We start from the raw sequence: 27,108 nt of genomic DNA on the forward strand, positions 1-27,108 counted from the left end.
ATACACAAGGCACTTTTTGCCTTGTTGTCCTGAATAACTCCTCTTTATCCTTCAAGACTTTGTCTCTCCAAGAAACCCTCCTTGGGGCTCTTACAATCCCTTGTCCACACTTACACCTTATCTTCTAGATGTGTGTTTTTACTTATGTGTCTCCCCCACTTGCCAGTCTGAGTCTCGAGTGGTCAGGGACCATATCTTTGTCTCTTTATCCCCAGCACACGGCACAGTGTTTCACAAGGCAACAGATATACTGGTGACAGGATATTAAAATGGGACTGTAATGGGCAGAAGGCCTAAATAAGCAATTCTCCAATGAAGACATACGAATGGCCAACAGGCACATGGAAAAATGCTCAGTATCACTAGTTATCAGAGAAATGCATATCAAAACTACAATGAGGTATCACCTCACCAGTCATAATGGCCATCATTCAAAAGTCTACAAACGATAAATGCTGGAGAGGCTGTGGAGAAAAGGGAACCCTCGTACACTGTTGGTGGGAATGTAGTTTGGTGCAGCCATTATGGAAAACAGTATGGAGATTCCTCAAAAGACTAAAAATCGATGTACTATATGATCCAGCAATCCCACTCCTGGACGTATATCCAGAGGGAAACTTAATTCAAAAAGATACATGCACCCCAATGTTCATAGCAGCACTATTTACAATAGCCAAGACATGGAAACAACCTAAATGTCCATTGACAGATGACTGGATAAAGAAGTTATTTATATATTTATAAATATATAAATAAATATATATATTTAATGGACTACTACTCAGCCATAAAAAATAACAATGCCATTTGCAGCAACATGGATGAACCTGGAGATTGTCATTCTAAGTGAAGTAAGCCAGAAAGAGAGAGGAAAAATACCATTTATGATATCACTCATATGTGGAATCTAAAGACAAATGAACTTATTTACAAAACAGAAATAGATTCACAGACAGAAAACAAACTTATGGTTACCAGGGGGGAAAAGAGTGGGAAGGGATAAACTGGGAGTTCGAGATTTTCATATACTAACTAATATATATAAAATAAATAAACAAGTTTATACTGTGTAGTACAGGGAACTGTATTCAATATCTTGTAGTAACTTATGGTGAAAAAGAATATATGTATGTACATGTGTGACTGAAACAGTATGCTGTACACCAGAAACTGACACAACATTGTGAACTGACTATACTTCAATAGAAATATATATATATATATTTTAGAAAAGTTAAAACGGGAGTCTAACTCAGCTTGGCTGGACCCCCACCCCACGGCTTCATGATCTGATGACTGCAGCTCTGGCGGCCTGGGACTCCACCTCAGAGGCCACAACACATGTCTTCTGCCAGCACCAGCCAGCTCCTCCCCCTTCCCCTCCAGCCCCCTTCCTCTCATTCATTTCTGGAATTTATCTTCCCCTTCAAGGCTGCATCTGTCTTAATCCAACTTCACCCGAATACCAGCACATATTAGGTTGGTTCACAGACTGTTCAGATGAGGGGCTGATAAAGTACCTGCTAAACCGGGTGTCGCTGGGGAGCGGCTCCTTGGTGGGGGCTTTCCTGGCGCTTCGTACAACTGTAAGCCCATCTTCAGAAACGGTCAGCCAGGGATGGCAGGTGTGCTCGTTCAGGGGAAAGTAGCTGCCTGTGAGGGGAGGAAACACATGGAGACCCCCAACCAATCACTCCACAGCTCTCTCAACACTGCGCTCCACGCGGGCCGAGGGTGCACCACACGTGGCCGGCTTAGCTTCCTGTGAGATACACGTGAGCCTGGACCTGGCGTGGCAACAACCTCCACGTTAATAATGATGGCAGTTAACACGTGTTGGGGGTTATTATGTGTCTAGTGCTGAGCTACGCAGCTTAAGGGTCTTATCTCGTTTGATTCTGACAAGTACCCAGGTGTTAGTATTTCCATTTTGTAGAGGTGAAAACTGAGGCACAGGGTGATTAGGAAATCAGCTGGCAGATGCTTGAACTCAAAACTGAACCCAAGCCCCTCTGATTCCAGAGGCGGTGCTTTTAACTGGGAGGCTAAGTACCTGCACGTGGACAGGGATTTCTAACCCACTAGCCAGGGGAAATAGGAACTGAGGGAATTCTTAATGATCAATATGATGAAGGTTAGCAAAATTCAACATTCAACTTTCAATTAGGGCAGCTGGGGGAGAAGGAAGGTGATTGTAACCACCTCCAAATCATGGTTGAAACACAAAGCACATCGAAAAATGGTACAGGATAGATTTCATAAGAAATTGGTTTGTTAAAATCCTTTGTTTAGGAACATAGTTACTCATTCCCCATTATCGTCTCTTAACCAAAGCACTTCTTAAGTTCCAATTCCATCACTTTCAGTGCTTCAAACTCTGGTTCAAGCCTCACCATCAAGCTGTTCACATTTATTTTCACAATTCGATGCCACTGGAAATTTCGGCTGTCTGAGCAGATGGGTGAGGGGGAGGCCGGTTCCCACCTTGCTGCTGACAGGTGTGGCCCTTACTGCCTGCTCCCGAGTCCCAGATAAGGATTGTTTCTGAATGTGTGTGTGTGTGTGTGTGTGTATATATATACATATACATTTGAATGTATATATAAAGTCTTTTGCTGATTGATTTTCATTTCAGTTTTTCATAAATATACTCAACAAATTATTTGAACAGACTAATTCAGACATGACAATAGCCAAGAGCTCGCTGTCCTTTTTGCTCTGCTCTTTTCTTGAAACAGCCAGAATTTGATATTTCAAAACACCAAGTCGGCACAGGAAATCAGAAATGCCAGTCAACCAGAGGAAGGTCCCAGCACAACATAAAAGAAAAACCTGAGGCCTAATTCCAGCACCTCCCACCTCTCAGGCAGCCACTTAACGTGTTTTTCCCATCTGTGTAGAAGGAACATAAGTGGGGACTAACCACACTCCTCCTCCTGGCATGAGGAAATGAGGGCAAAATCACACTCTGTCCCTCAGCGAAAGATCCCAGGCAAGGGAATGTTGTCCCCTGGGCCCAGGCTCCCTGCTTCTGCTTCCTGCCTGCACGTCACCCAGCCAGCCAGCCTGAGCTGGACTGAGGTGTGCTCTGTGAGGTGTGGGAAGAGCTGCTTGGCTTCAGTGCATCTTAGGAAAGCTCAGAAGCCAGAGTCACGGCACAGCAGGTGTCTGGAATGCTTCTAGTGACATCTGTGCTGACTCAAGATTTGGAAGTGAGATGTGACAATTCTATGACGTGATGATGGCAAGTGAGAAGGGGAAGGGGCTGGACGTGGAGGTACGGGCACCACCAGGGCCAGACAGGGCCCACAAGGAGGCTGGGCAGCCAGGTCTAGGCTGGGCCTGTGGGCAGGAAGATGTCTGGGCTGATAGCAGGGAGATAAGCCACGGCCAATGGCTCCTGCGAATTTCATTAAGACTCCACCCCAGGGTTGGTGTTCGGTCTGTGTGAAACATGCGGTGTCTGGGCCACCCAGGTCCAGTGTGACAAGCCTCTAGTCCACCTGATGGGCGTGGAGAAAAACCTTGAGTTCTAACACTTGCTCAGCCACCACCTGCTATATGACTTGGGCCTTCAGCCTCTCTGTCTGCAAAATGGGACTACCAGGCTGTGATCACCCCTGAGTCCCTTCCTGGCCTGATTTGCATGTGTTCATATTAATGAACATTTATCGGTTTCCCAATGAAGTCATAGCAGCACTGAGCTTGCCACAAGGTGGCCCCTTTGAGTCCCAGACAGTACTGGCTGGGGCACAGACCTGTGGTGTGGACCGTCGCGGGCTCGCTCCTGGCACTGGGGCCCCCAACGTTGAGGGCTCGCACGGAGATCACGTAGCTCTGCCAGGGCTGCAGCTGCACCAGGCACTCACAGGTCGGGATGCCCACCACAGACCTGCAAGGAAGCACACCCCAGTCACCGTGGGGCCAGGGTGGCTAAGACCAAGCGCCAGGCTTTCCTTTCAAAGCTGGGACTTTTTCCCTCACCTGTACACCCCTGTCCTCTGCAGCACAGACAGGAGTGTCGACCCCCTCAGTGTTCCTTCCCACTTGGGCCTGCTTTTCTTATTACCTTGAATCCTTCTGTCTGTGGCCATCTCCCCTCCAAGCTCCCCACCCTGTGTCCCAGGCACTTAGCACCATGCTCAGTCTACTTCTAATGCTGCAACGGTGGGGTGTACGTGCAGTTGAATCCAGTGTGTCTCAGTCTGTCTGGTAGGACCATAACCTCTCTGAGGGCAGGAGGGCCAAGTACCACTTACCCATAGCAGGCTCTCAGCCCGAGTTTACGAACAAACGGTCTGACTAGAGTTGAGAGGCTGACAGAAGCCCATGGCTGCTAACCCTTTTGAGGAACTTTCCTACTGAGAATGATCTAACTTATTTAAATTGTACAATGCAGCATTATAAGCCCTTGACTCCTGCTGTCTGTACTCCTGCAGCTGCCAGCCCCATTTCAGTCCAGTGGGAAAGAGAAGCCTTCAGGGTGATACCCATTTACAGATACAACACCCACCCCTGATGAGGCCAGGGTGTCCAGGTCACTCTGACTTGGCATTTCTCAAGCCATCACTGGCAGAAATGTAAGATGGTAACCATGACAAATTGACAATATCCTATAGAAGGTATATCAGAGGGAGAGGTGACTTTTGAGCTGAGCTCTGAAGAATGACAAGGAGATAATTGGATAAAAAGGGAATAGTAGATTCTCCTACATAGCGGAAGCATGTGCAAAGGCCATGTGGCCTGAAGAAGCATGGAAAGCAGGAGGAACTAAAATATGACCAATGTGATCAGAGCCAGAGAGGGAGGGAGAGCTGGTGCGGATAAGCTGGAGAAGCAGAAAGGGGCCAGAGCCTGTGAAGGAAATTTGCCTTTTCCTCAGAGCACTGGGACACCATGAGTAGATTTGTACCAGGAGAGTAAGCACCAGCCCAGATCACCTAGGTCACTGACCAGCCTTCTTATGACCCCCATCATTATGGGCTGGTCCCAGGTATCAGGTGCTCCTATCAGCACAAATTGCAAAGGAAATCCTAACCATTCAGGTGGCCAGACCATTGGACCGTTTGCCCTGCTTCTGAGTATGTCCAGAAGTAAATAACCAAGGTCAGCCCTGATGTGGTTGTAGACGCATGGATTCTACCTGAAATGGATGGGTGAGTGGGATAGATGACCGCTCCCAAGCCTGGCATTTAGCACAGAAGAATCTGCCTTTCTAACAGATGACACCAAACTCTCCTCCTCCATTTCACCAGAGCTCAGTGGGTGCACAGCAGGGCAGACCCTGGGCTCAGCGGCTGGTGCTGGGCTGCCTAGCTCATTCCCCTTCCACAAGCTTCTGGACTGCCCACTTGTAAACCAGAAGTACATCCATGTTTCCTCCGCTGTACACGGCTGTATGCTCATAGGACCTGCAGGCCTTTGTGGTCGGTGAGTCCAGCCCTCTTCTAGCTGTGAACCCCTCCAGATCTCTGCCAACCTGGGAGGAGTGTGAGCCTCCAGACAGCCTTCCACTGTGGACACAATGTTCTTTTTACATTGAACCCTAATCTTTCGTTTCTCCCTCATGCAGGTCTCTCTTCCCCTTAAATGCCAGCCAGGTGGGTTTCTTGGTTTCCCCAGTTCAAATAGCTCACTCCTGCCTAGGGGCCACATGGCTGCCTCTGCCGGGAGTGTCCCTGCATCCAGATTCTCAGTCCTCAGCCCTTCCCCCAATTCAGGTCTCAGTTCAAATGTCCACTCTATCCAAGATCAGCCCCCATCTCCACCATGTGCGCTATTTCATTATGTTTCTTTTCCCTTCATAGCACTGTATTTTATGCATTTGTTTTCTTGGCTTTTGTTTATTTCCCCACTCGACTGTCAGCTCTATAAGGGCAGAAAATTTGTGTCTAGTTCACCAACGTGCAGGCACCACCTACCGTGCTCAATACTTGTTGAATGAGTGATGATAAACCTTGGTTGGGCTAAGAAAGCAAATCTGAGCTCTACCATGTATTTGCTTATCCTCCACTCGTCCATCATTCACTTTCAATCATAGCGTTCCGGCTATTGTCCATGGGAAAACCTAAAATTAAGGCTCCTGTGATGTCACGAATTCTGACCTTCTCTCCAGACTCCACATCTTTCCTAAGCTGTGTCACTGAGTCAGGTATTGAGGCCTCTCATGCCCAGCAAATGCCCCCCTGACTTACTCAGTTACGCCTGAGGCTTCCGGCATTTCTGCTGGGGTCAGCTCCACTGTGTACGAGTCCACAGGATTCAGGTTCCCAGACTCCCAGCAGATCAGTGCAGCCTCTTCGCAGCTCCTTATCTCTTTGCTTTTTATAATGGGGGGAGAAGGCGCTAAATGCAGGGGAAAGGGAGACATGAGTAACCGCTGTGTCTGTATCCAGCCCTGCGGTCCTGAGCAGGGGCAGACATCACAGGCACCCTCTTCCCACAAGAGATTCAGTACAATAAAAAGCAAACCAGGTGCTATAGACTGAGTAAATACCCATTCCCCAGTGTGACGGTATCTGGAGTCTTTGGGAAGTGATTCAGTCATGACAGTCGAAGGGGGTTATTATACAACAAAACCCTAAGAGCTCCCTTACCCCTTTCTGCCCTGTGATGACACAGCAAAAGACAGTTGACTATGGACCAAGAAGGGTTCCCCCCAGACACTGAATCTGTGGGCACCTTCATCTTGGACTTCCCAGCCTTCAGAACCATGAGAAATAAATTTCTGTTGCTTAAAAGCCACCCAATCTGTAGTGTTCTGTTACAGCGGCCCGAACGGACTAAAACGCCAGGTCTTCAGATGTTCCTGGAGTGGAGGGCGGATGGCTGCAAGGTTCAAACGGTACTGTGTCTGGGAGGAGTAGTTTTTAGTATTTTGAGACCAGCTATGAGAGAATGTCCCTGCCATATCAGGCATATAGACTTGGTGTATTAAATGTAAGAAAAAAAATACAGAGTTATTCTTGCCCTTCCAGGTAAAATCAAGAGCCTGCCTGTCACACCAAGAAAAGCCATGACTCCTACGTCCCCTTCAGTGAAGGTCCTGCTGCAGAACCGAGTGGCTCCGTTACCTGTCATGTATACTGCACACTCACTGGCGGGGCTGAGGCCAGCCCTGTTCTGAGCTGTGACCCAAAATTCATACTGGGTATTTGGCACAAGATTTGTCACTGAGCAATAGGTTTCTTTGACGGTCATTGTAAACTCTGGGGGGAGAAAAAAAGACAACAATTCAACCCTAAAATAGGCCAACTTGCTCCAAGTTCATTGCACTGTAATCTACTTTCCATGTAATAGATTACAGAACTGGCCACCAACTCTTCCCATCCCTGTATCCAGGCGCCTCCACAGTGTGACTTTGCTGATCCTTCCATTAAGAGGTTTGGTCTTTCTCATTATCCCTTGAAGCTGAGCTTAACCATATGACTTGCTTTGGCCAATGAGACCATAGCAAACATGGTGCAAGCAGAAATTTGGGAAGTGCTGGTGCATAGAGGCTTGTCGTCTTCCTGCCAGGAGTGCTTCTATCTCCATGTGAACACACCTGAGCCAGCCTTCTGGAGGATGAGGTCACATGGACAGAGGCCCCAGCCATTGCAGCTGAGGCCCCAGACATATAAGCAAGGCCATCCTAGCCCACTGAGCCCTACCCAAGCTGGCACAGACCAGAAGAACTGTCCAGCCAATGCACAGAATTATAAGAAATAATAAACGGCATTTAAAAAACTGAAGTATAGTTGATTTACAAGATTATGTAATTTCAGGTGTACAAAACAGCACTCCATTTAAAGTTATTATTATAAAATACTGGCTATATTCCCTTGTACAATGTAGCCTTGCAGCTTATTTATTTTATACAGAGTAGTTTGTGCTTCTTAATTCCCTACCGTTATCTTGCCCCTCCCAACAAACAAATGAATATAAATATTTGTCATTTTTTGCCAGTAAGTTCTGTACACGTGCATGTCCGGGGTGTTGTTACACAGCAAAAGCTAACTAATACACCTCCAAACATCCCCAGACTCTTCAAAGGCAGTGACAAGTCATTCATCTACTCTCTGATATCAGTTCTTTTATAACAAAATGGTCCATTGAAAAGATCTTTATCGGTCACCAGGACACAGCCCCAATACAACAGCCTTTTCTGCAGAGAGTGCCAACAGGGTTGATCTGTGGCAAAAACTGATTAATCAGATCTGAATTTTTGGTCCCCAACCTCCTTTCAAATCTCCCCCTTTTCCTTCTATGCCTCTTTAGTTCTTATTCTGACCACCCTTGCCCTCCCTCATCATTGCTTAAACCTACTCTTACTTCTCACAAGAATTTTCCTTCCTTCATAGTCCCTGGGCAGTAAAAGCTCCCTTACCTTGGGCACTCAGAGCCCTCCACCCGCATGACCTGGCACAATGAGAAGAGCTCTGGGCAGGAAGCCTGCAGACTTGATTCTTGTCCTGGTTCTGCTGTAACTCATGGTGTCCCCACCAACAGCTCATTTCTCTCTAGCTCCCAGTTTCCTCATCCATAAAATGGAGATCTCTAAGTCCCTTTCCAGCAACCTCACTCTGACCCCATGTACACAAGACAGTCTGGGCCAGACTGGTCCTGATCCCTGATTCCTTCAGATGCTCAGCTGGGACGTCTCTGCGGTCAGACCCTCCCTTCTCAAAAGGAGAATGGTTTATCCATTATGGGAGGGGGGGATGCGGAGAGGCAGCTACTCTAGCCCTAACCCCACACCAACTGGCTCCATTCCTCTGGGAAGGGGATGGGCCAAGAGCTGCCCACAGCGGAGGCTGGGGACCATTCCCAGCCACTGGCTCCATCTGGGAATGTGGATCAGATCATAAGCAGCCCTTCCAGGCTGCAGATCCCTCATCCCCCATGGGGGTCTGCAGACTAACCCTCCAGTTTCTCCCAACACAGGGTTGCTCTGAGAACAGCCAACCTGCCCTCACATGCCAGAACCTGCTAGAATCCAGCCAGTCCAGCTGGGCCTTTTCTAGGAGGGGCATCCTCACCCTTCCTGCACACAGTGTGGCTAGAGACTCATCTCAAGGACAACTCTGACTCAATGGCTGTAGATACACTCCACAAACGTTAGCCTGGCTTCATGGTCCTCCCCAGTCAGACCCCAATGTGCCTCTCCAGCCCTTTCTGCCTGCATCCCAGCCTCTGTAGTTCCTGGATTATGACAGCTCCAAGGAGCTAGGTGTGCAGATTCATCCCGTCTCTACCTTCCCAACTGCCAAGAAGGCAGGGCCCTGGTCTCTAAGGGGCCTTAGCCGTTCTGGAGCATGACTCTGTTCCTGGCGGAGCCTCACCTGCTCGGTCCCTCCCAGGTGAGCTGTCCCGCACTGGCCGGTAGGACAGCTGATAGCTCTCCACGGTGTCATCGGAGTATATGCTCCAGCACACTCGGACCGAGGAACCCGTGGCTGAGTTGGGGGCCTGTGGGTTTATCACTGGAGCAGAAGGAGCTAGAAAAGGAAAATGGAGAAAAGCAAAAGCAAATGAGGAGGTTTAAGTAGGCAAGTTGAAAGGAAATGGCCCCTTTTACAGGACTACCGACCCCCCAGTGCATCCATGGGCTTTAGGAATGGAAGGGAAATACCCGGAGTGGGCAGGGATGGGAAGGCCGAACCTCCCAACCACGAGCCTCAAGCAACAACCGGTATGTCCATTCCGGCTTTGGCCTATCCACATGAGCTTGGGGGGGCGGGGTCAGTGACAGCTACCGTGGCCGGGATATGGTTCATGAGTCCTGCCCGAGGTATGGGTCCTCTGACCCTTCCACGCACAGCCAGGACCACAGCACTGCTGCTTGCAGCTCTGGAGTGAATGAAGGAGTGAAAGAAGCCTTCAACAGGGCTCTGCTTTCTCTGGGGGATCCGTCCAACAACCATCTCCTTTACTACAATGAGAGAAGATTGGGTTTGGCCAAATTGTGCTTTTCAGATCCAGCTTCTTTAGAGTTCATCTACTGAGTTAATTCTTTTCTTCTCTGTAAGTGAATACCTCTGCCTCCCCCATCCCCATACAGACTCACACACAACTGAGAAACATTCCTTGTTTCTCTTCCGTAATTCTTCTCCCACAGCCCATAATTCTTCTCCCATGGCAGCACCTCCCTCCACCCCAGGCTTCGTTTCAAATGCTAAAATCGTTCGGTCCAGGTAAGGCTTAAAGGAATGTACTCAGCCTCTCCTTTCTGGAAGACCCTAACATGACAAAGGTGAGAAGAAGAGAAAGAATCTGCATCCCTAGTGATGGATTTCAGGATGCACAGAAGATACCCTACTACACCCTGCAAAGAATAGCCCCACCTGGGGATGCAGTAAGAGGAGGGGTAACTCCGGATGCAAGCAGGAGAGCGATGGGCTGCATGGGACCTGAACACAGGAGGGTGAGGAAAAATCTCTATGTTTCTCAAGCACCGACTTGGCTGATACTACTTTTCCTTTCCAAACGACTGGGCCTGATTATGCAGGCAGCACCATCCCAAGGAATCACAGCTCAGTGAAATCTCCCCTTGATCCAGTGAGTCTAAGAATGGCCTCCAAGATTTATGATTAAGGATGTTCACTGAGGTATGGTTTGTAACAGTGAAAAACCTAGAAACAACTAGACATCCAATAGTTGAGGAGTAAGTAAACAAATTAAGGTATACAGCCATGAAAATTATGTAGAAGAATTTATCAGCATGAGAAAATATTTATCACAATTGTTTTGCTAGAAAAAGCAGATTACAAAAAAGAATGATTCCATTTTTATTTTAAAAAATCCGTGTAAAGGAAAAACCTAAAATGATACATACAACATTGTTTATAATGTTGTTGGGTGTTGGTGAGAAAGGGAAGGTGAGCAGTCCAAAAAAGCTGAGTTCTAGCATTATTCTTAGAAATTAGTAATCACAATAAGATTTCTAAGAGCTATATGGCACCATGTGACATACTGTACATACATAATCTCATTTATTTCTCATCATGTCACCATGAGTCATTATTATGTCCATTTTACAGATAAGGAAACCAAGGCTCAGAGAGGTTAGGTAAGCACTCTGGGGTCACACAGCTAGAAGTGGCAGGGCTGGGATTCTCATCAGCTCCATAGGATTCCAAAGCCCATCTCTTAACCACTATGGAACATAAATGCAACACTCAAGGAAATAAAATTCAGGATATTTTCTTGGAGTAAATTAGGCACAGAGCAGGTGGGCGGGTTACCAACAAAATATTTCAAGGCTTCCTGAGGCCAGATGATAGCACCCTGCAGAGAAAGGGTGGGCATTTACCCTGGAAAAGTCAGCCTCCGTTCCAGCCCTTATGAGCCATAAAGATAAAATTATGAAGCTCATGAAGTTAAAGGGGAAAAAAATCTTATTTCTAAATGTTTATGATTTTTTTTAGCCATCGAAGTCTCTAACTCAAAGCTCAGGGAAAGCAAAACATGTTTGAAGGTTGTGCGGTGGAGAGATACGCACCTGGGATGGTGTTAATGGAGCCCATCAGCTGCTCCACATCAGAGAAGTCCAGGGTCTGGTCTTCAAAGTCAGGCTGTGCCGAGATTTCCACGTCCGTTTCGGTTTTGAGGAATTTTCCGAGTCTGTCGGTGTAAAAAGCACGCTAACAAGAATGGAGGGGTATTCTCCTCAGGGGTCGCTGGTGATTAGTAAAGAGGGCCTCTTGGCTGAACTTTTTTTTTAAATTGAGTTATAGTCAGTTTACAATGTTGTGTCAATTTCTGGTGTACAGCACAATTCTTCAGTAATACATGAGTATACATATATTCATTTTCATATTCTTTTTCACCATGTTGGCTGAAATTTCATTTCCTTATTTTAACACGCCGTGGGCTGCCTTCTGACTTCTGCTTCAGTGACTGACCTACGAGGTCACCAATGCAGATGGGCAGGGTTGCTTTCCAACTTCAAGGAGAGGAGAAGGGGTGGGGCTGTGTAAGAGGGTGGGGGGCGGGGGGAGGTGTGCACCAGCAAGCTCCAGATTCACACCCCTGGAATCCTCAGATGCTGACCTGGAAGCCCCCACCCCATGGCACCCCAGGCACCAAAGACATCCAGCCTCTCTGGGGCTTCCTTCTCCATATGGCCAAGTGCCCTCAAGTCAATGACTGTGCCAGGGACTCTGGGGCTTCTGCACCTGCTCCTGGCAGTCACAGGGTTTATAAGTGGCAGAGGCGGAATTTGAAACCGGGTCTGCCATTGCCAAAACGCATGCTCTCAACCCTTACATTATTAAGCTTCAGTGTTTGTGTTGCTTTGCAAACATTGTCTTATTTTATTGCCACAAAATTATTCCTGTTTGTAGATAAGGAAGATGGGTCCTAGACTGGTTGGTCTTGCCCAAGGTCATGGGGGTAGCAAGATTTGAACTCCTGTCTGACTCTATAATGTGCATGCTTTCTGCAGCACACAGTCTGGGTCCTGGCCCAGCTGGGGGATGCTTGGGATGCTCTCGGGATCTCGGTTCCTCCTAGTGAAAGGAGGGGCTCTGGGAGGACATCTGACCCTGGGCTTGCTGGCTGGGCCTTGTCATACGCTCCCTTTCAGCTCTGAGATTCTGAGATTTGTTACTAGGGGGTCCTTGTGACCCCACACTGTCATTCCAAAGCCAGCCCTACTTACTCTTAGTAAGTACTTACCGGGAGCATATAACCAAGTGGAACTGAGTCTATTTGTATATCTAGAGGTAAAAGGAACAGTAAGAGCAAACACATGTCAGAACAAAACTATTACCTGTCAGCCATAGCCACAGCATCCTAAAAAAGGAGGAGAAAGGGAGAAAATATTATACTGATTTTGGAAATAAATTTGTATTTCAAACTATATATTACTATAGACATATTTAAAAACTTGGAAATTAGGAAAAAGGAAAAAATCAGCCATACCCCACAGCCTAACAAAAGCCACTCTTATGACGTCTGTGCAGTGTTTTCCATGCTACTGCTTTTCCTCAGTAACATTATGTAAGCACTTTCCATGTTACAGATGGTCTTTTGGACCCTCAGTTTGAAAGACTATGTAACAGTTCATTGAATGGAAACTCCATCATTTACTCTATTGTTGGACATTTTGGTTGTTTCCAATTTCTTATCATCATAAATAACATTGAAGACATCTTCACACAATTCACTGCCTCCATATTCTGGATTGTGTCTCTGAGCTACACTGGTATTGTGGAACCACTGGTTCAAAAGGGCTGCATGTTGAGGGCTCTAACAGTGCCTGCCAGCCAGCTGTCCAGCTTGTCATGGCTTCCTCACCCCAAGCATGGCAGGAAGGAGGTGCTGTTGGACTTTGAGGGACCACTATGGGGCGTGGCCAATACAAAGGCTGTATTTGGCAACTAGGAAGCTCTGGAGGCTTGTGAAGAAAGGAGACTCCAGCTCTGACTGAGACTGAAATTTCTACAGTCCAATGCATGCGGACTTGGGGTCAGACTGAAGTAGATTTCAAGGAAATCAAGAAATGGATTCTTTAATAATTTCCATCGCTAATTATCAGAGAAATCAAATCAAAACTACAGTAAGGTATCACTCCACACTGGTCAGAATGGCCATCATTAAAATGTCTACAAATAAACGCTGGAGAGGGTGTGGAGAAAAGAGAGCCCTCCTATACTGTTGGTGGGAATGTAAATTGGTGCAGCCACTATGGAAAACAGTATGGAGTTCCTTAAAAAACTAAAAACAGAGTTGCCATTTTATCCGGTAATTCTACTCCTGGGCATATATCCAGAGGAAACTCTAATTTGAAAATATGCACACACCCCAATGTTCATAGCAGCACTATTTACAATAGCTAAGACATGGACACAACCTAAATGTCCACTGACGATGAATGGATAAAGAAGATGTGATACACACACACACACACACACACACACACACACACACACAGGAATACTACTCAGCCATAAAAAGGAATGGAATAATGCCATTTGCAGTAACATGGATGGACCTAGAGATTATCATACTAAGTGAAGTCAGTCAGAGAAAGACAAATACCATATGATATTACTTATACGTGGAATCTAAAATATGATACAAATGAACTTATTTACAGAACAGAAACAGACTTATAGCCATAGAAAACAAACTTATGGTTACCAAAAGGGAAAAGGGGTGGAGGAGGGTAAATTAGGAATCTGGGGTTAGCAGATACAAACTACTATATATAAAATAGATAAAAAGGGAGGTGGGTGTAGCTCAGTGGTAGTGTGTGCTTAGCATGCAAAAGGTCCTGTGTTCAGAGATAGATAGATAGATAGATAGGTAACTTTGCTGTACACCAGAAACTAACACAACATTGGAAACAACTATGTGTCAATTAAAAAAAATAAGTGGATTTTTTTGCATGTCTGAGTTTATGAAGTAAGATTTATAACAGCTGTACTTGTAACTGGAAAACTGGAGGTGACTTTTTAGTTTGGACAACTTTCTCCCTAGAGCTCCAAGAGGCCATCTGAGATGGCCAGAAACTTCTCAGAGCACTGTTTTTGCCCCACTCCAGGATGAGGAGACAGATCTCTGGGTAACCAGGACAGAGGAATAAAACCTCTGGTGTTACCTGAGCAACGGTGGAGGGAAGAGTCTGCTGTGTGTGAGCCTGCTCGGCCACTCATGGCAAAGCTGTGCAGAGAGATGAGGGATGTGTTGTCATGGTGATACATCCAGTGGAACCAAATGGAGCTTAACCGTAAAAGTCAATTCCAACACCTCCAGGCAGAGGGCGGACAATCTAACCTACTCCAGCCATAACTTGTCATTTCAGTTCAGTAGTTCATTTCACTTCATTACTGACCTTTATGAAATCAACCTTCTCTTCGTGACACATCTCCTCTATTGTTTCCATCAGCTCTTTGCAGGTATCAAGATTTTCTCCACAGGTGACCAGCTGTCCATACAAGGCTTCCAGCTTCTCTTTCTTTTTCTCCCCTAGGGCTTGTATTTTTTCTTCGTATTTTTGAGTAAGTGTTTCCAAGATCTCATTGTAATGTGACTCAAAGTTTTTTTCTTGTCTTCCAAAATTCTCCTGCAAGACAGTTGACCTAAGTCATCATTTCAGTGCATGTATGTTGACTACAGAGTCATGTAGGTCATGAAAATGTATCTACCCAGAGATGTTTTAATCCCTCCCTGTTGTCTTAACATCTCTTGCCAGGATGCTGTGGTGGACGTAGTGGGAGCTAGGAGTAGGCGTCTCCAGCTAGAACCCCAGGTAAAACCTTAACAGAAAGTACTACTTTCTCTCCTGGTAGCATTTTGCAATCTTCCTCCCCATTCCTCTTCCCCACCCCATCCCACCTCCTTCTGTTTTAGCCACCTCCCATCACCATGACAACCAACCAGGAAGATTATCAGTGATGAGTAAGCCTACCACTGGAAGGCTGGACCTTAACATGGAGATCTTTGCCCTGGGAGATTCCCACCTATCTTTCCCTCCTGAGCTCTCAACATCGCATGACACTCACCTCCACTCCCTGCTGCTTGGATTATGCAAACATCAGGATCACACACATTCTCATACCAACTAAGGAAAAGCTTCAGGGGAAGGGGAATAAGGGTTATGGCCAAAAGGTGCTGCCTAATAGAAGAGAAAGGGCAGGAAGGCAGAGGGAGGGTTGTGACAATACTCAATCCTGGAACGCAATGGATAAGAAACATTAAACAAAGCAAATCAACTCCTGGTCCCCCTTAATTAGACTGGAAGGCCAGGAGAGCTCTGCGGGTTCTGACTGATGTCATCCTCAACAGCTAACAGAGATATTTCCAAAGAAGAGGCTCAACCATTCAGGGAGTATATACTGAGCACCTACCATGTGCATAAGACTTCTCAGAATGGTGAAGCAGAGGGAAAAGCAGTAGGTAACCCCCTCCTCGTTTTGAGGAGGAAGAGCTCAGAGTCCTCACTGAGGGTGAAGACACTTTGACGTGAGTGAGCTGGCAGGACAGGGTGTGGGCAAGCTTTGTCCTGACTGTTACACTCTTACCCCTCCTACCACCCGCCACCTGTGCTTAGAAGTGGAAGAGCCCGACTCTTCTCTGTGCCTTCCACAGGGAATTAGTGCAATAGCTCTCCCCTCTTTTAAGACTGGGGAAGAAAGTCTAGCTTCAAAGGAATGGGGCCCAGGGCTTAGTTAGTTCACATGAGGTGTTCTGTTGATACAACCTGAGGCTGCATTAATAGAAGTAGAGCGTCCACATGAAGAGAGGGGACACAAAGTCCTCTGGGCCTTAGTCCTGGCCCACCTCATCTGGAAGGCTAGACTGAGTGCTGGCACCCCAGCAGTAGACCTCACACCTACTAGGCACATCCAGCGGACCGTGACATGTATGATGACAGGCACAGAAATGTATTAATCTTGTGAGAAACAGGTAACAGTTGAGGAAAAGAACACTTATGAATGATAGGATGGGTGTCTTGCAAAGCCTTATCGAGGCTGGCCCGTGAAAGAGCCCTACCTTGCAGTAGGACTGGGGATATAAAGACATGGAAGACCCAGCCTCCAAATGAGAGCTTAAGTTTCAGTAGGGAATGCTGATGGGGAATCACTTCCACCACGGTATGGGAGGGCAGAGGAAGGGTGAGGGGAGAGGGGCAGTACTGATACCATTACGTTCCAGCGCCAGACACAGGCGCTGACCCAGCCGCTGATGGCAGCAATGCATGTCTCACGGGTCATTAAGCATGCTCTTACCTCCACGGTGATGAAAACTTCCTCCAAGTGACTTGCAAAATTTTCCATCTCAATAATCTGCTTCTCCAGTTTGAACATGTTTTTGTGGATTTCATCCTATCAAATAGAGGAGTGTGAGAAGAAATTAACGCTATATCTGTCCTCTCTCTCTTTTGTAGGAGGCATTTTAGATTCATTTCCTGCCTACGTACTTAAGATACAAATGCAATATCAAGAGAAAGAAGAACGAGGGAGACCTATTTACCTTGGCGCTTTCCAGTGCTTTGTTGAGTGGCGTCACCTCATGTTCCTTGTGTTCATCAAAAGCCTTCTCCAACGTTCTTATGGGGGTTTTGCAAGTGACACAGAAGACGTCAGCAGCTTCCTCTTCGTCCTCCTCCTCTGGGATGACATAGCATTCATATTCCTCGCTGGCACGGCCATGGGCGTACCTGTAGGCTTCCCGCAAGTCCTGGCACTGGCCTGCTGAGCCCCATCCCCCGAAGCCCAGGTCCTCAGCCTTAGCAGCCTCACCACTAAGTCTCCAGTCTCTCTGCTCCTTGGCAGGTTCTATCCCTGTCATCACGTAAGGAGGATATTCCGAAACCTCTATTCTGGGCATGGTTTCATCAATAAACACATCCCCTAATTCGTGATCATCTTCGAGTCCGTATAAATGGACAAACTCATCCACTTCCTCTTCAAGGTCTCTTTGAGTCTTCCCTTTCACAGCCCCTCTGGGCTCATTGGTCATTTCAGCTTGGACTGCTTCTCTTCCCATCCGAGTGTTTTCTTCTGGGAAGATGGGCAGTCTGTCTTCAGAGTCGTATAGATCCATGTGATAAAAGTGGAAGTCCTTGGGAGCAGCAGATCTGCCCAGTCCTGGTGTCTCCCCCATTTCCTCCTCCATTGAGTTCTGGAGGCTCTGGGCAGCACCCCTGCACAAGACGGGGCCTTCCTGGACAGGTAATAGTGGCTATCCCGGGTCCTAGAACACAGAAACCCATTTCTGAGAAGGTTGTTGACGTACATGGTCATTAGATTGGGCTCAACTTAATTAGAACTAAAAAAAAAATCATCTGAGCAGCTTAGTTGCGGTTTTACTTAAAACAATCTGTAAAAGAGGTTTGTTTTCCACAGGAGGATGGGCTTCCTAAGCTTAAAAGAGACAGGGGAAATTATGAAAAACACAAATTGATTTGACTAACAAACAACTCCTATACATTTAAAAAAAACCCAAAATCTCAAAAGGCAAAATAATGGGAAGTATCTCAGGCAATTATTATTAAATAATAATTATATAAATTAACTGAAAAGAAAAATCTCAATAGATTACTGTGCAGTGATAATTCACAAAATAATTACCTTTGCATACAATAGTACCTGTATAAACATTTGGAAAATAGTACCTGTATAAACAGAGAACGAGTAAGATGCCATTTTGCCTTTTGATACCCAAGGCTGGGGAAGGGTACAGTGAAGTGAGTACTCTCATATGTTGTTGGTTAGAATGTTCATGGCCCCACCTTTCTGGAGAACAAATTTGGAAACATGGATCAAGAGCCTTTAAAATATTCACACTCTTTAACCTACTAATCTTCTTCCAGGACCCTAAGGAAAAAATCTCAAATACAGGGGAAAAATTACTTCTATATATAAATGTCCACCACAAAATTTTTCACAACAGCAGAAAAAAATTGTAAAGCCCTAATGATTAGAAGAATGGTTAAGTAAACTAGGATATGTACACTCTACAGAATATAAAGTAGCCTTTAAAATACTAAGGAGAGCAAATATAACTTGGAAAAAGAGTTACAATATACTAGTAAGTAAAATAAACAGAATACTCATTATATATAGACTATGATGTCCACTATTTCAATGGCGATATGTCAAATCTAGAAAGATATAATAATAGTAGCAGTAAATACAATATTAGTAGCAGCTGCTATATATTGAGGACTTTGTGCTTTTTCTGTGCTAGGCAGTTTATACACATTCTTCTATGTGGTGGGCACTACTGTTATCCTCGTTTTACAGATGAGGAAACAGTGGTTCAGAGAGGATACCTTATGCAAGGTCACATGGCTAGTAACTTGCTGAACTGGGATCTGAACTTTAGTGTGAGTGGCGGCCACGACACGATGCCTCGCAGATATCCAACTACAGGAGGCATAACTGACCAGGCCTTTGGCTGCACTCTGAAGGTCACTGTTGCATTTGCATGAAGGATATGCTTCCCCATGGGCATCTCCCATCCAGTGACAAAGTACACCAGGGACACTAAAGCAGATCCATTTCTGATTGACACAAAACTACTCTCGTGGCAAATTTTGGCTGGAGGACTCCTTGACAGTCTTGCCAAACCTTTCTTAGGGTGCATGGAAGGCTAGGGTGATTCCTCCAAATCTTCATTCCTTCTCTCCTTCACTGTGGGCCAGACTTGTATCACGGTCTGACAGCTCTCTAAGCCTTTCCTATCTTCCTCCGCTCTTTATCTTACACAGGTGTTTCCCCTAATACAATTATTTCATATCTAATCTCATTTGGTGCTCGCTTCTTGGAGGACTTCGATTACCAGTCTTTGGACTACAAAGTCCCTGCTAGCTCACACAGTATTTATCTTTCTCTGTCTGACTTATTTCACTTAGCATAATTCCCTCAATGTCCATCTATGGTGGCAAATGGCAAGACTTCATTCTTTGTTATGGCTGACTAGCATTCCATTATCTATCTATCTAGTCTCACATCTTCTTTATCCACTCATCCATTGATGGACACGTAGGTTTCCATACCTTGGCTATTGTAAAAAATGCTGTAATGAACATGAAGGTGCATAGATCTTTCTGAATGAGCATTTTTGTTTTCTTTGGATAAATAATCAGAAGTGGAACTGCTGGATCATATGACAGTTGTTTTTAATTTTTTCATGAACATCCATACTGTTTTCATTTTCTTACATAAAACCAGGAATTATGTGAGATGTTTATCTTATTCCCTAATAGCTTTAAAAATAACTTTATTGAAATATAATTATACTAAAAATTCACCTGTTCTAAATGCACAATTCAATGACTTTTAGCGAATTCCACCAATTGTGCAACCATCACCAACATCCAGTTCCTAATGCCCTCCTTTTAAGAAAAAGTGGGGTAAACCTAATGCCTTAAAAAAAAAAAAAACTAGTATTACTAAAATCTTCCAATATAACGCTAATGCAGTAAGGTTTTGAGGAAAATAATAAAGCAAAAATATTTAAAGATACAGTTGAGCATTTCCCCTCTCCCACCAGCCATAACATTAATGATCCAAACAGCTTCCCTTAATTTCCATTTATGGGGTCAAAGCCAGTTGTCTGTCTTACTCCTTGTTCCGCAGTCGCACACAGAAGTCAGGCTTGGTGGCTGCCCCTATCAGCAGTGGGGGACTTTGTGACCTTCGCTAACAGACTGTCCTTTTGATAACCATTCTAAAGCTATATAATAATAATAATAAAGCTGTTCACTTTTCTTTCCACTATTCCCACTTTTGATTGCCCTTTAAATATAACATTTTCTGATGGCCTAATTGTGAAATCTACAGACACCGCCCGTGCTCTCTTATTATCTGCTCTGTGTTATTCGATCCTGTTCACCCTCCCTTCTCCCTGGCCCAGCTGGGAGCTCCTCCCAGGCCACTGACTGCTGGAATCTTCCCTGGGTCCCTCCCCTCCAGTTCCTCTTCTCACTCTCCACCTGCTCCCGGTGATCTCAGCCACTCTCGCAGCCTCCTTGTCCCCCTCTCTGAATGGCTCCAAACCCTTGTCTCCAGCCCTAAGCTCTTCCTGCACAGAGGCAGAGGTCATTAGGAGCAGCTGCCTTCCTGAACAGCCCCAGTCACCTCAAACTCAGCATCCCCAGATGCCATCGCCCCCACATGCTCCTTTCTGCTTTGATGTGTGGTGTGACATCCATCCTGTCTCCCAAGCCACAAGCCGGTGTCCACCTCTACAGATCGCTCTAGAAGATGCATGGAGGCCCACATGGTTTGGCAGGCTTCCAGAGAACCCACGTTCTTCAGCCTCTCTGCACTCTGGCCTTTAGTGTCTGGGGGGTCCTGAACTGACTGTCTGGGTCCCACTCCCCTCCCTGGATATTCATCCTTGTTTCTCAGCCTCTGTCTGCAGAGACCAAGGATCACTCGGCTTCCTACCCGTGCCCTTAGGGACAAGAACTAGGCCCTGCATCCAAGGCTGATCAGAGATGACCTTTTGCCCTCCCGGCCAGACCGCCTTCCTGACTTCCGGAGACAGCCACCCAGGCTCGCCGTGCTTCCTGTCCCCACGCACTCTGAGTTCTGCACTGTGAGCCACAGGGAAAGGCTGACGCGGTGATGAGGACAGCAGAGGACTGACTCAATCCCACATCTGGCCCCATTTTAGGAAGGTTTAACCCAAGAACAGGAGGTTCTGGATCCCAGTGATGGAGACCTGCACCTCCCTTAACCTGGAAGAGTCCCCGGCTGCCTCTCTTCTTCTGGTGCTCTACACCAAATATTCATGCCCCCAACTGAATCATGGCCACGGCCCTCCCTGGGAAGTCCCTCACACATCCCTCGGGGGCTCACCCTGGCTCTCGCTCATGGCAAGACAAAAACACAAGACCAATGGCCTTCTCTGACCATGGCGGGGACAGTGGTGATGTGCCCACACAGACTTGGCCCTGCCGAGCCCCCGGATCCCCTTCCTTCCCTCTCAAGTCCCCACAAGATGCTGTTTTTCCATTTCCTCTGTTAGCACCACACAGGAGGTGGACTTCCAGCAGCCATTAGGGGACAAAGACGCTGCTGTCCTAACCCCATACCATGCCTGCAACCGGTTTCTGGGGTCTGGATCCCCACAAGGAAACTACTCCTGAGGCTCCAGGCCTGGGCACATCGTGCTTGGGAAAAGCTTCAGGCTCGTTCTCCAATGCTCTAAAACTCTTCACATGGAAGAGAGTGGTAAATGTCATTTCAGTCATGTCTGCTGAGGCTGAGTACCACGCCCACACAGCACTGATGCACAGGGTACCAGCTCCACTGTGTCCCGGACCACCAAGAGGTCACGGCTGGGTGAGGGGAGGGATGAGTGAAGACTGCTCCCAGAGGCAGGATCATAAAGCAGGAGGCCCTGGGGCTAGTGCTTTGCCTCCCCGGCATCCAGGACTTATGAAGATCCTAGACCCTGCTTGTTCTTTCAGGTTATTCATGAGAACCGTGCCCACCATTAGACCCTGGCTGGGTGGCCTTGGCATGTCCTCACCACCGCAGCCTGCTTTAGGGATGGAGAAGTAGGACACATCTCCTGACAATGGATCTGTATCCCAACAAAACTGGTGCTGAGCAAGATCAAAAAGCCCCTCTATACACACACACACACACACACACACACACACACGCCAGACACAAGGACTGCAGTTCTTCCTGGGTAGCATGGGCTACCTCTACTTTAGCCCAGGTCTCTCTTAAATGGTTCCCATGGCCAAGGGGCTGTCCAACTGTGGAACTTTGCCTTCTCTCCCATCAACAATCCATCCTAGGTTCCCACATCTCTTATTGGTCAACAAAGCAATCAGAGCCTGCTGTCCTCAGGGGCTCTGAACACTGCCTCCGCTCTCCTGTGTGTCTGATTGTGTAACTAATCAGAACTACTCCACTGTGGGAAAGGACGGGCTCTTCAATGAACAGTGCTGGGAAAGCTGGATAATCACATGCTGAAGAATGACATTGGACCCCTATCTTACACTACTCACCAAAATTAACTCAAAATGGATTAAAGACTTAAATGTAATTAAAGACCTGAACCCATAAAAGTCCTAGAAGAAAACATAGCAGAAAAGCTCCTTGACATTGGCAACAATCTTTTGGATATAACACCAAAAGCACAAGCAATAATAGCAAAAATAAACAAGAGGGACCACACTAAAGTAAAAAGGTTTTGCATAGCAAAGAAACAATCAATACAGTGAAAAGGCAACCAATGGAATGGGAAAAAATATTTGCAAACTATCTATATGATAAGGGGTTAATATCCAAAATATGTAAGGAACTCATACAACCCAAACCCAAAAAACTCTAATAATCTGATTTAAAAATGGACAGAGGACCTGAATAGACATTTTTTTTTTTTCCTAAAGAAGAGATACAGATGGCCAACAGATGCTCAACATCACTAATCATTTAGGAAATGCAAATCAAACCCACAATGAGCTGTCATCTCACACCTGTTAGCACAGCTATTACCAAAAAGACAAGAGATAACAAGTGTTGATGAGGATGTGGGGAAAAGGGGAGCTCTTGCTCGCTCTTGGTAGGAAGGTGCATTGGTCTAGTCACTATGGAAAACAGTATGGAGGTTCTTCAAAAAAATTAAAAATAGAATTATCATATGGCCCAGCAATCCCACTTCTGGGCATATATCTGAAGGAAAGGAAATCATTATCTTGAACAATTATCTGCACTCTTGAGTTCATTGCAGCTTTATTCACAATAGCCAAGACATGCCCATCAATGGATGAATAAAGAAATACACACACACACACACACACACACACACACATATACACAGAGGAATATTATTCAGCCATAAAAAGAAGGAAGTCTTGCCATTTGCAATAGCATGGATGGACTTGGAGGGTATTATGCTAAGTGAGATGAGTCAGAGAAAGACAAACACTGTATGATCTCACTTATATGTGGAATTTTTAAAAAGCTGAACTCATGGAAACAGACAGTAAACTGGAGGTTGCTAGAGACAGCGGGTGGGGAAAATGGGGAGATATTGGTCAAAGGATACAGACTTCCAGTTATAAAATGAGTAAATTCTGGGGATCTAATATACAGCATGATTACTAGTGTTAACTCTACTGTATCATAATCCTTGAAAGTTGCTAAGAGAGTTGACCTTAAATGCTCTCACCTCACACCTAAAACAAAGGTAGTTATGTGAAGTGATAGAGGTTGTAACTAACCTTGTTGTGGTAGTCATTTCACAACATATATGTGCATCAAATCATCATATTGTGCACCTTAACCTTACACAAAGTTATACGCCAGTTATAGCTCAGTAAAGCTGGGGGTGGGGAAGAATAACCCCATCACATAGAAATAACATCTGACCATTCACACTTGCTTTGAGCTCTGGCATGGCATCATGGAGGGGCAGGGGGATGTGGTGGAGGGCAGTTAGATCCGGAAACAGAAGCTGAGAGGATGAGAGGGTTAGGTTTCCAGGGGTCTCCTGAGCTTAGGAGCCGCTCCCCTGTCTTCACTCCACCTGGGCTCCTGGCTGCTGTCTCCACTCCAGGGCCGTTACAGCCCCCACCTAGCTGTGCCGGAGTTTCAGAAGTCCTGATCCAGCACGCGTGGGGCAACAATTTGTGACCTGGGATGTCTGCACCCACACAGATCACCTGAGTTCTTCTGTGACTCCAGGTGACCCCACCACGTGCACGGGCTGTGGCACTGGGCATCATTCATTGCACCAGTAGGCACTGACTGTTCATGGGACTGGAGAGGTGTGGACTCAGGCGGATTCGAGAGAACAGGACTGTGCCTGGTGCTGGGAGTACAATGAAGGAGACACAGTTCCCGGTGTAAAGGGGGCCCCAGACAAGTGAATAAGGGACTGCCCCATCTGGGCTGGTGCACAGCTTCTCAGAGACACCACTTCCCTCTGTTCTGGGACCCCAGGATACCTCCGCTTCTTAAAGCACAGGCTCTGGTCACATGGGCCAAAATCATACTATTCCCCCGTGTGGCTCCAGGATCACACCTGAGTGTCACCTGGTGGTCAGGAATCTTCCCCAACACCACCTTACCTCTCCAGTCTCCTGGCGGTGCACCCCATGGCTGTCCTCATGAGTGTCCCTGCACAGTGCAGGCAGAGCACCATGCTGCTGTGCCCCGGAAGAAGTGGTAAGTCTGCATGTCCTGCATTCTGAGGGCTCCAAAGCTGTCCAGTCTCAACTCCCCGGGGCATCAGGGTAGTCATCCCCACCCCATGCTTTAGCTCCACCTCCCCAAACAGCTGGCCTTCTCCGGAGGGCACTGCTGTTCCTTCTGACCACTCTCACTGGCCTCCCACGTAAGTCCCACTGGAGGCCGTGGCTCAGAGAGCGCCCCATCCTTCCCACTGCTGTTCCTGAAACCCCCACCCATCCACCATGGCCCATGCCTGTCACAGCCTCATGAGGGTATTAGGGCCTCTGCATTCCTAATTCCATTAATAAGGGCACGACACCCGCTCCAGAGCCCAGGAGCTCTTCCCTGATGTCGCCCAGTCTGATTCGTGCCCAGTGAACGCTAATTCTGGTTCTGCCTGCTCAGTCTCCAGGGAACCTTCCTCCACTCCCTCCCCTCACCCGTCCCTAGGGCCTCTTTGTTCTGGATTCAGGAAGTCCTGTGTTTGTGTCCTGTCTCTGCTACTTCCTAGCAGTGTAGCCTTGGGGAAATCACCTCAGTAGGCCTCACTTTTGTGAGTCCATGAAATGGGTAGCTGATAGTTTCTACCTCATAAAATTGGCATCTTGAGGAAATAACAGAATGTGTGAACAATGCCCTGCATGGTACATGGCTCAGAGTTAGGTCCTCAGTAAATGTCAGCTGCTGCCATTACTGCTGTTACTGTTGTTGTTGTTGTTGTTGTTATTATTATTATTATTACTTGGACCTCAGCTTCTCCCGCCTGGACTCTGTTAGGGGTCTCCCACCTGGTCACTCATGGAGGGGGAGGGCCAGGGTCAGAAAGTGAAAGCCCACAGTGACCACAGCAGTGCGGAATCACCTGTGGCCACTGCGCGATCATCCTGTCCCTTGAAAACTGCTGAAGGATGGGGAAGGCACCAAAGTGGAGCAGCCTCACCTCCAGGCACAGGCCCTGCTATGAGATCAGCCCTCTTTACAGCAAGAGTTTCCAAGGGGCCTAGGCACAGACATGAAATTCTAATGCAGGGTCCCTTGGAAAGCATCTAATCCAATTTCCCGACTTTAGGACGGCAAAACTTGAGTTCCTGAGAGGATAAAAAGCCTTAGTATGGCCCATGTCACTTAACAAGGATTGATCCGGGGCTACTCTGTATCCAGCCGTGCTGAGTCCTGGACACGACTCAGGTAGGTAAAGAGTTGGATCCCACCCAGTTTTCTGCAGACAGAGCAGCAGCCCAGCTAAAAATAACACTTACATTGCCACGTGCTACCAAAAGGGAGAAAACCAGGATTCTATATTATCCATAAATCATTACGAGAAATTCTTTCAACCAGTGGCTGGCGTGTGAAACACTAACTCGAACTCGAATTAAACAAGCAAGAGGACTGGAGAACACTGAGCACAGAAGCTGATAAGAGCAAGTTCACCCTCGCCAGCATTTGCCCTGTGAACACACCAACACAAGCTGGTCTGGGAACTTGGCAGCAAAGGAGGAATTCTGCAACACGCCCCCAGAGCTGACACTCATCTTCCCTCTCAACATGCAGACTCTTTCAGTTTCTGAGCAAAATATTCAGAGTTTGGGGAGAAGAGAACATTAACATTTTGTAAATGGTAAAACTGAGGCTTAGAGAAATATAGTAATAAATCACAGTCTACAAAGAATATATTATTAGATGAATAGCTTCTACTCTGTAACATAGGTCTGCAGTTAAAAAAGGGGGGGGGGGGCTTTTGCTTAAGTCTTCTATGGGAGGTGTGCTCCTATGCTTTAATTAGAAAAGTCCCCGAAAAAAATGTTTTTTAACCCTTTATATGTCATGGGTACTTCTGAGAATCTACTGAAAGCTGTAAATTCTCTTTCCAAAAGTGAGCCCATAAAGACACAAACATAATTTTGCATGTAATTTGAGACGCTCACCCATGTAACCCCCAGGAATTTCCAAGCCACAGACAAAGAAACCTGCCTTAAAGTGTTAGCCGTACAGTTTTGCAAAATGGTTCAAATCAGCACAGTCCAAACCGGAAAACTTTCTCTAGGAGGAGGGGGTATGCACAACAAGTGAAAAAATGGTTATGAAGCTGTTTTTCAGTACTTGAATCAAAGCATAAAATTATGATTTGTCAGCATGCACAAGCAGATTAAAATAAAGGGTTTTTATCAACCTGACACCATAGCCAGATGATATCAACATTCAGGGTTCCAAACTGTTCTAACAAATAGGCCATGCACTAAAAATGCCCTAAAGACACTGCAAGAATCATCAGCCTCTCTCTACCTGCATCCAAGGCTTTCACACCCTGTACCAACACCACATTCAGTAAAGGTGAATCCATGCTATAAGAAGGCACAGGAAATGTTCACACTATTTATTGCAATTCACACACCTGTAATTTAAGATGCTATCTTTTCCCATCTGAAGGAAAGATACTGCATTAACATTGTGGCACCAAGTTACTGAGTAT

The 27,108-nt window shown here is 46.4% G+C and overlaps 1 protein-coding gene and 1 long non-coding RNA gene across 4 annotated transcripts in view; one reads left to right on the plus strand and one right to left on the minus strand.

Annotated features, from left to right (window-relative positions):
* Positions 1–27,108, minus strand: part of FSD2 (fibronectin type III and SPRY domain containing 2) — a 36,060-nt gene that overhangs the window by 4,773 nt on the left and 4,179 nt on the right. For 2 of the 3 annotated variants that reach the window (XM_010955131.3, XM_045516759.2), the window contains 10 exons: positions 16,963–17,685; positions 16,719–16,814; positions 14,822–15,052; positions 12,755–12,777; positions 11,483–11,604; positions 9,324–9,479; positions 7,074–7,208; positions 6,195–6,345; positions 3,759–3,892; positions 1,521–1,653 (listed from right to left, as the gene is read on the minus strand). In XM_010955131.3, coding sequence (XP_010953433.2) covers positions 1,521–1,653; positions 3,759–3,892; positions 6,195–6,345; positions 7,074–7,208; positions 9,324–9,479; positions 11,483–11,604; positions 12,755–12,777; positions 14,822–15,052; positions 16,719–16,814; positions 16,963–17,607 — 1,826 coding nt within the window. In that variant the 5' untranslated portion in view covers positions 17,608–17,685. Of the gene's footprint in view, positions 1–1,520; positions 1,654–3,758; positions 3,893–6,194; positions 6,346–7,073; positions 7,209–9,323; positions 9,480–11,482; positions 11,605–12,754; positions 12,778–14,821; positions 15,053–16,718; positions 16,815–16,962; positions 17,686–27,030; positions 27,060–27,108 lie in introns of all 3 variants that reach the window. The other variant, XM_074354092.1, reaches the window with a different exon arrangement.
* LOC141575252 (uncharacterized) lies at positions 6,352–7,733 on the plus strand. Its single transcript, XR_012502700.1, has 2 exons — positions 6,352–6,844; positions 6,978–7,733. It is a non-coding gene; the product is annotated as an uncharacterized LOC141575252 (long non-coding RNA).

The sequence above is a fragment of the Camelus bactrianus genome, chromosome 27, assembly GCF_048773025.1.
Source record: "Camelus bactrianus isolate YW-2024 breed Bactrian camel chromosome 27, ASM4877302v1, whole genome shotgun sequence".
NCBI lineage: Eukaryota > Metazoa > Chordata > Mammalia > Artiodactyla > Camelidae > Camelus > Camelus bactrianus.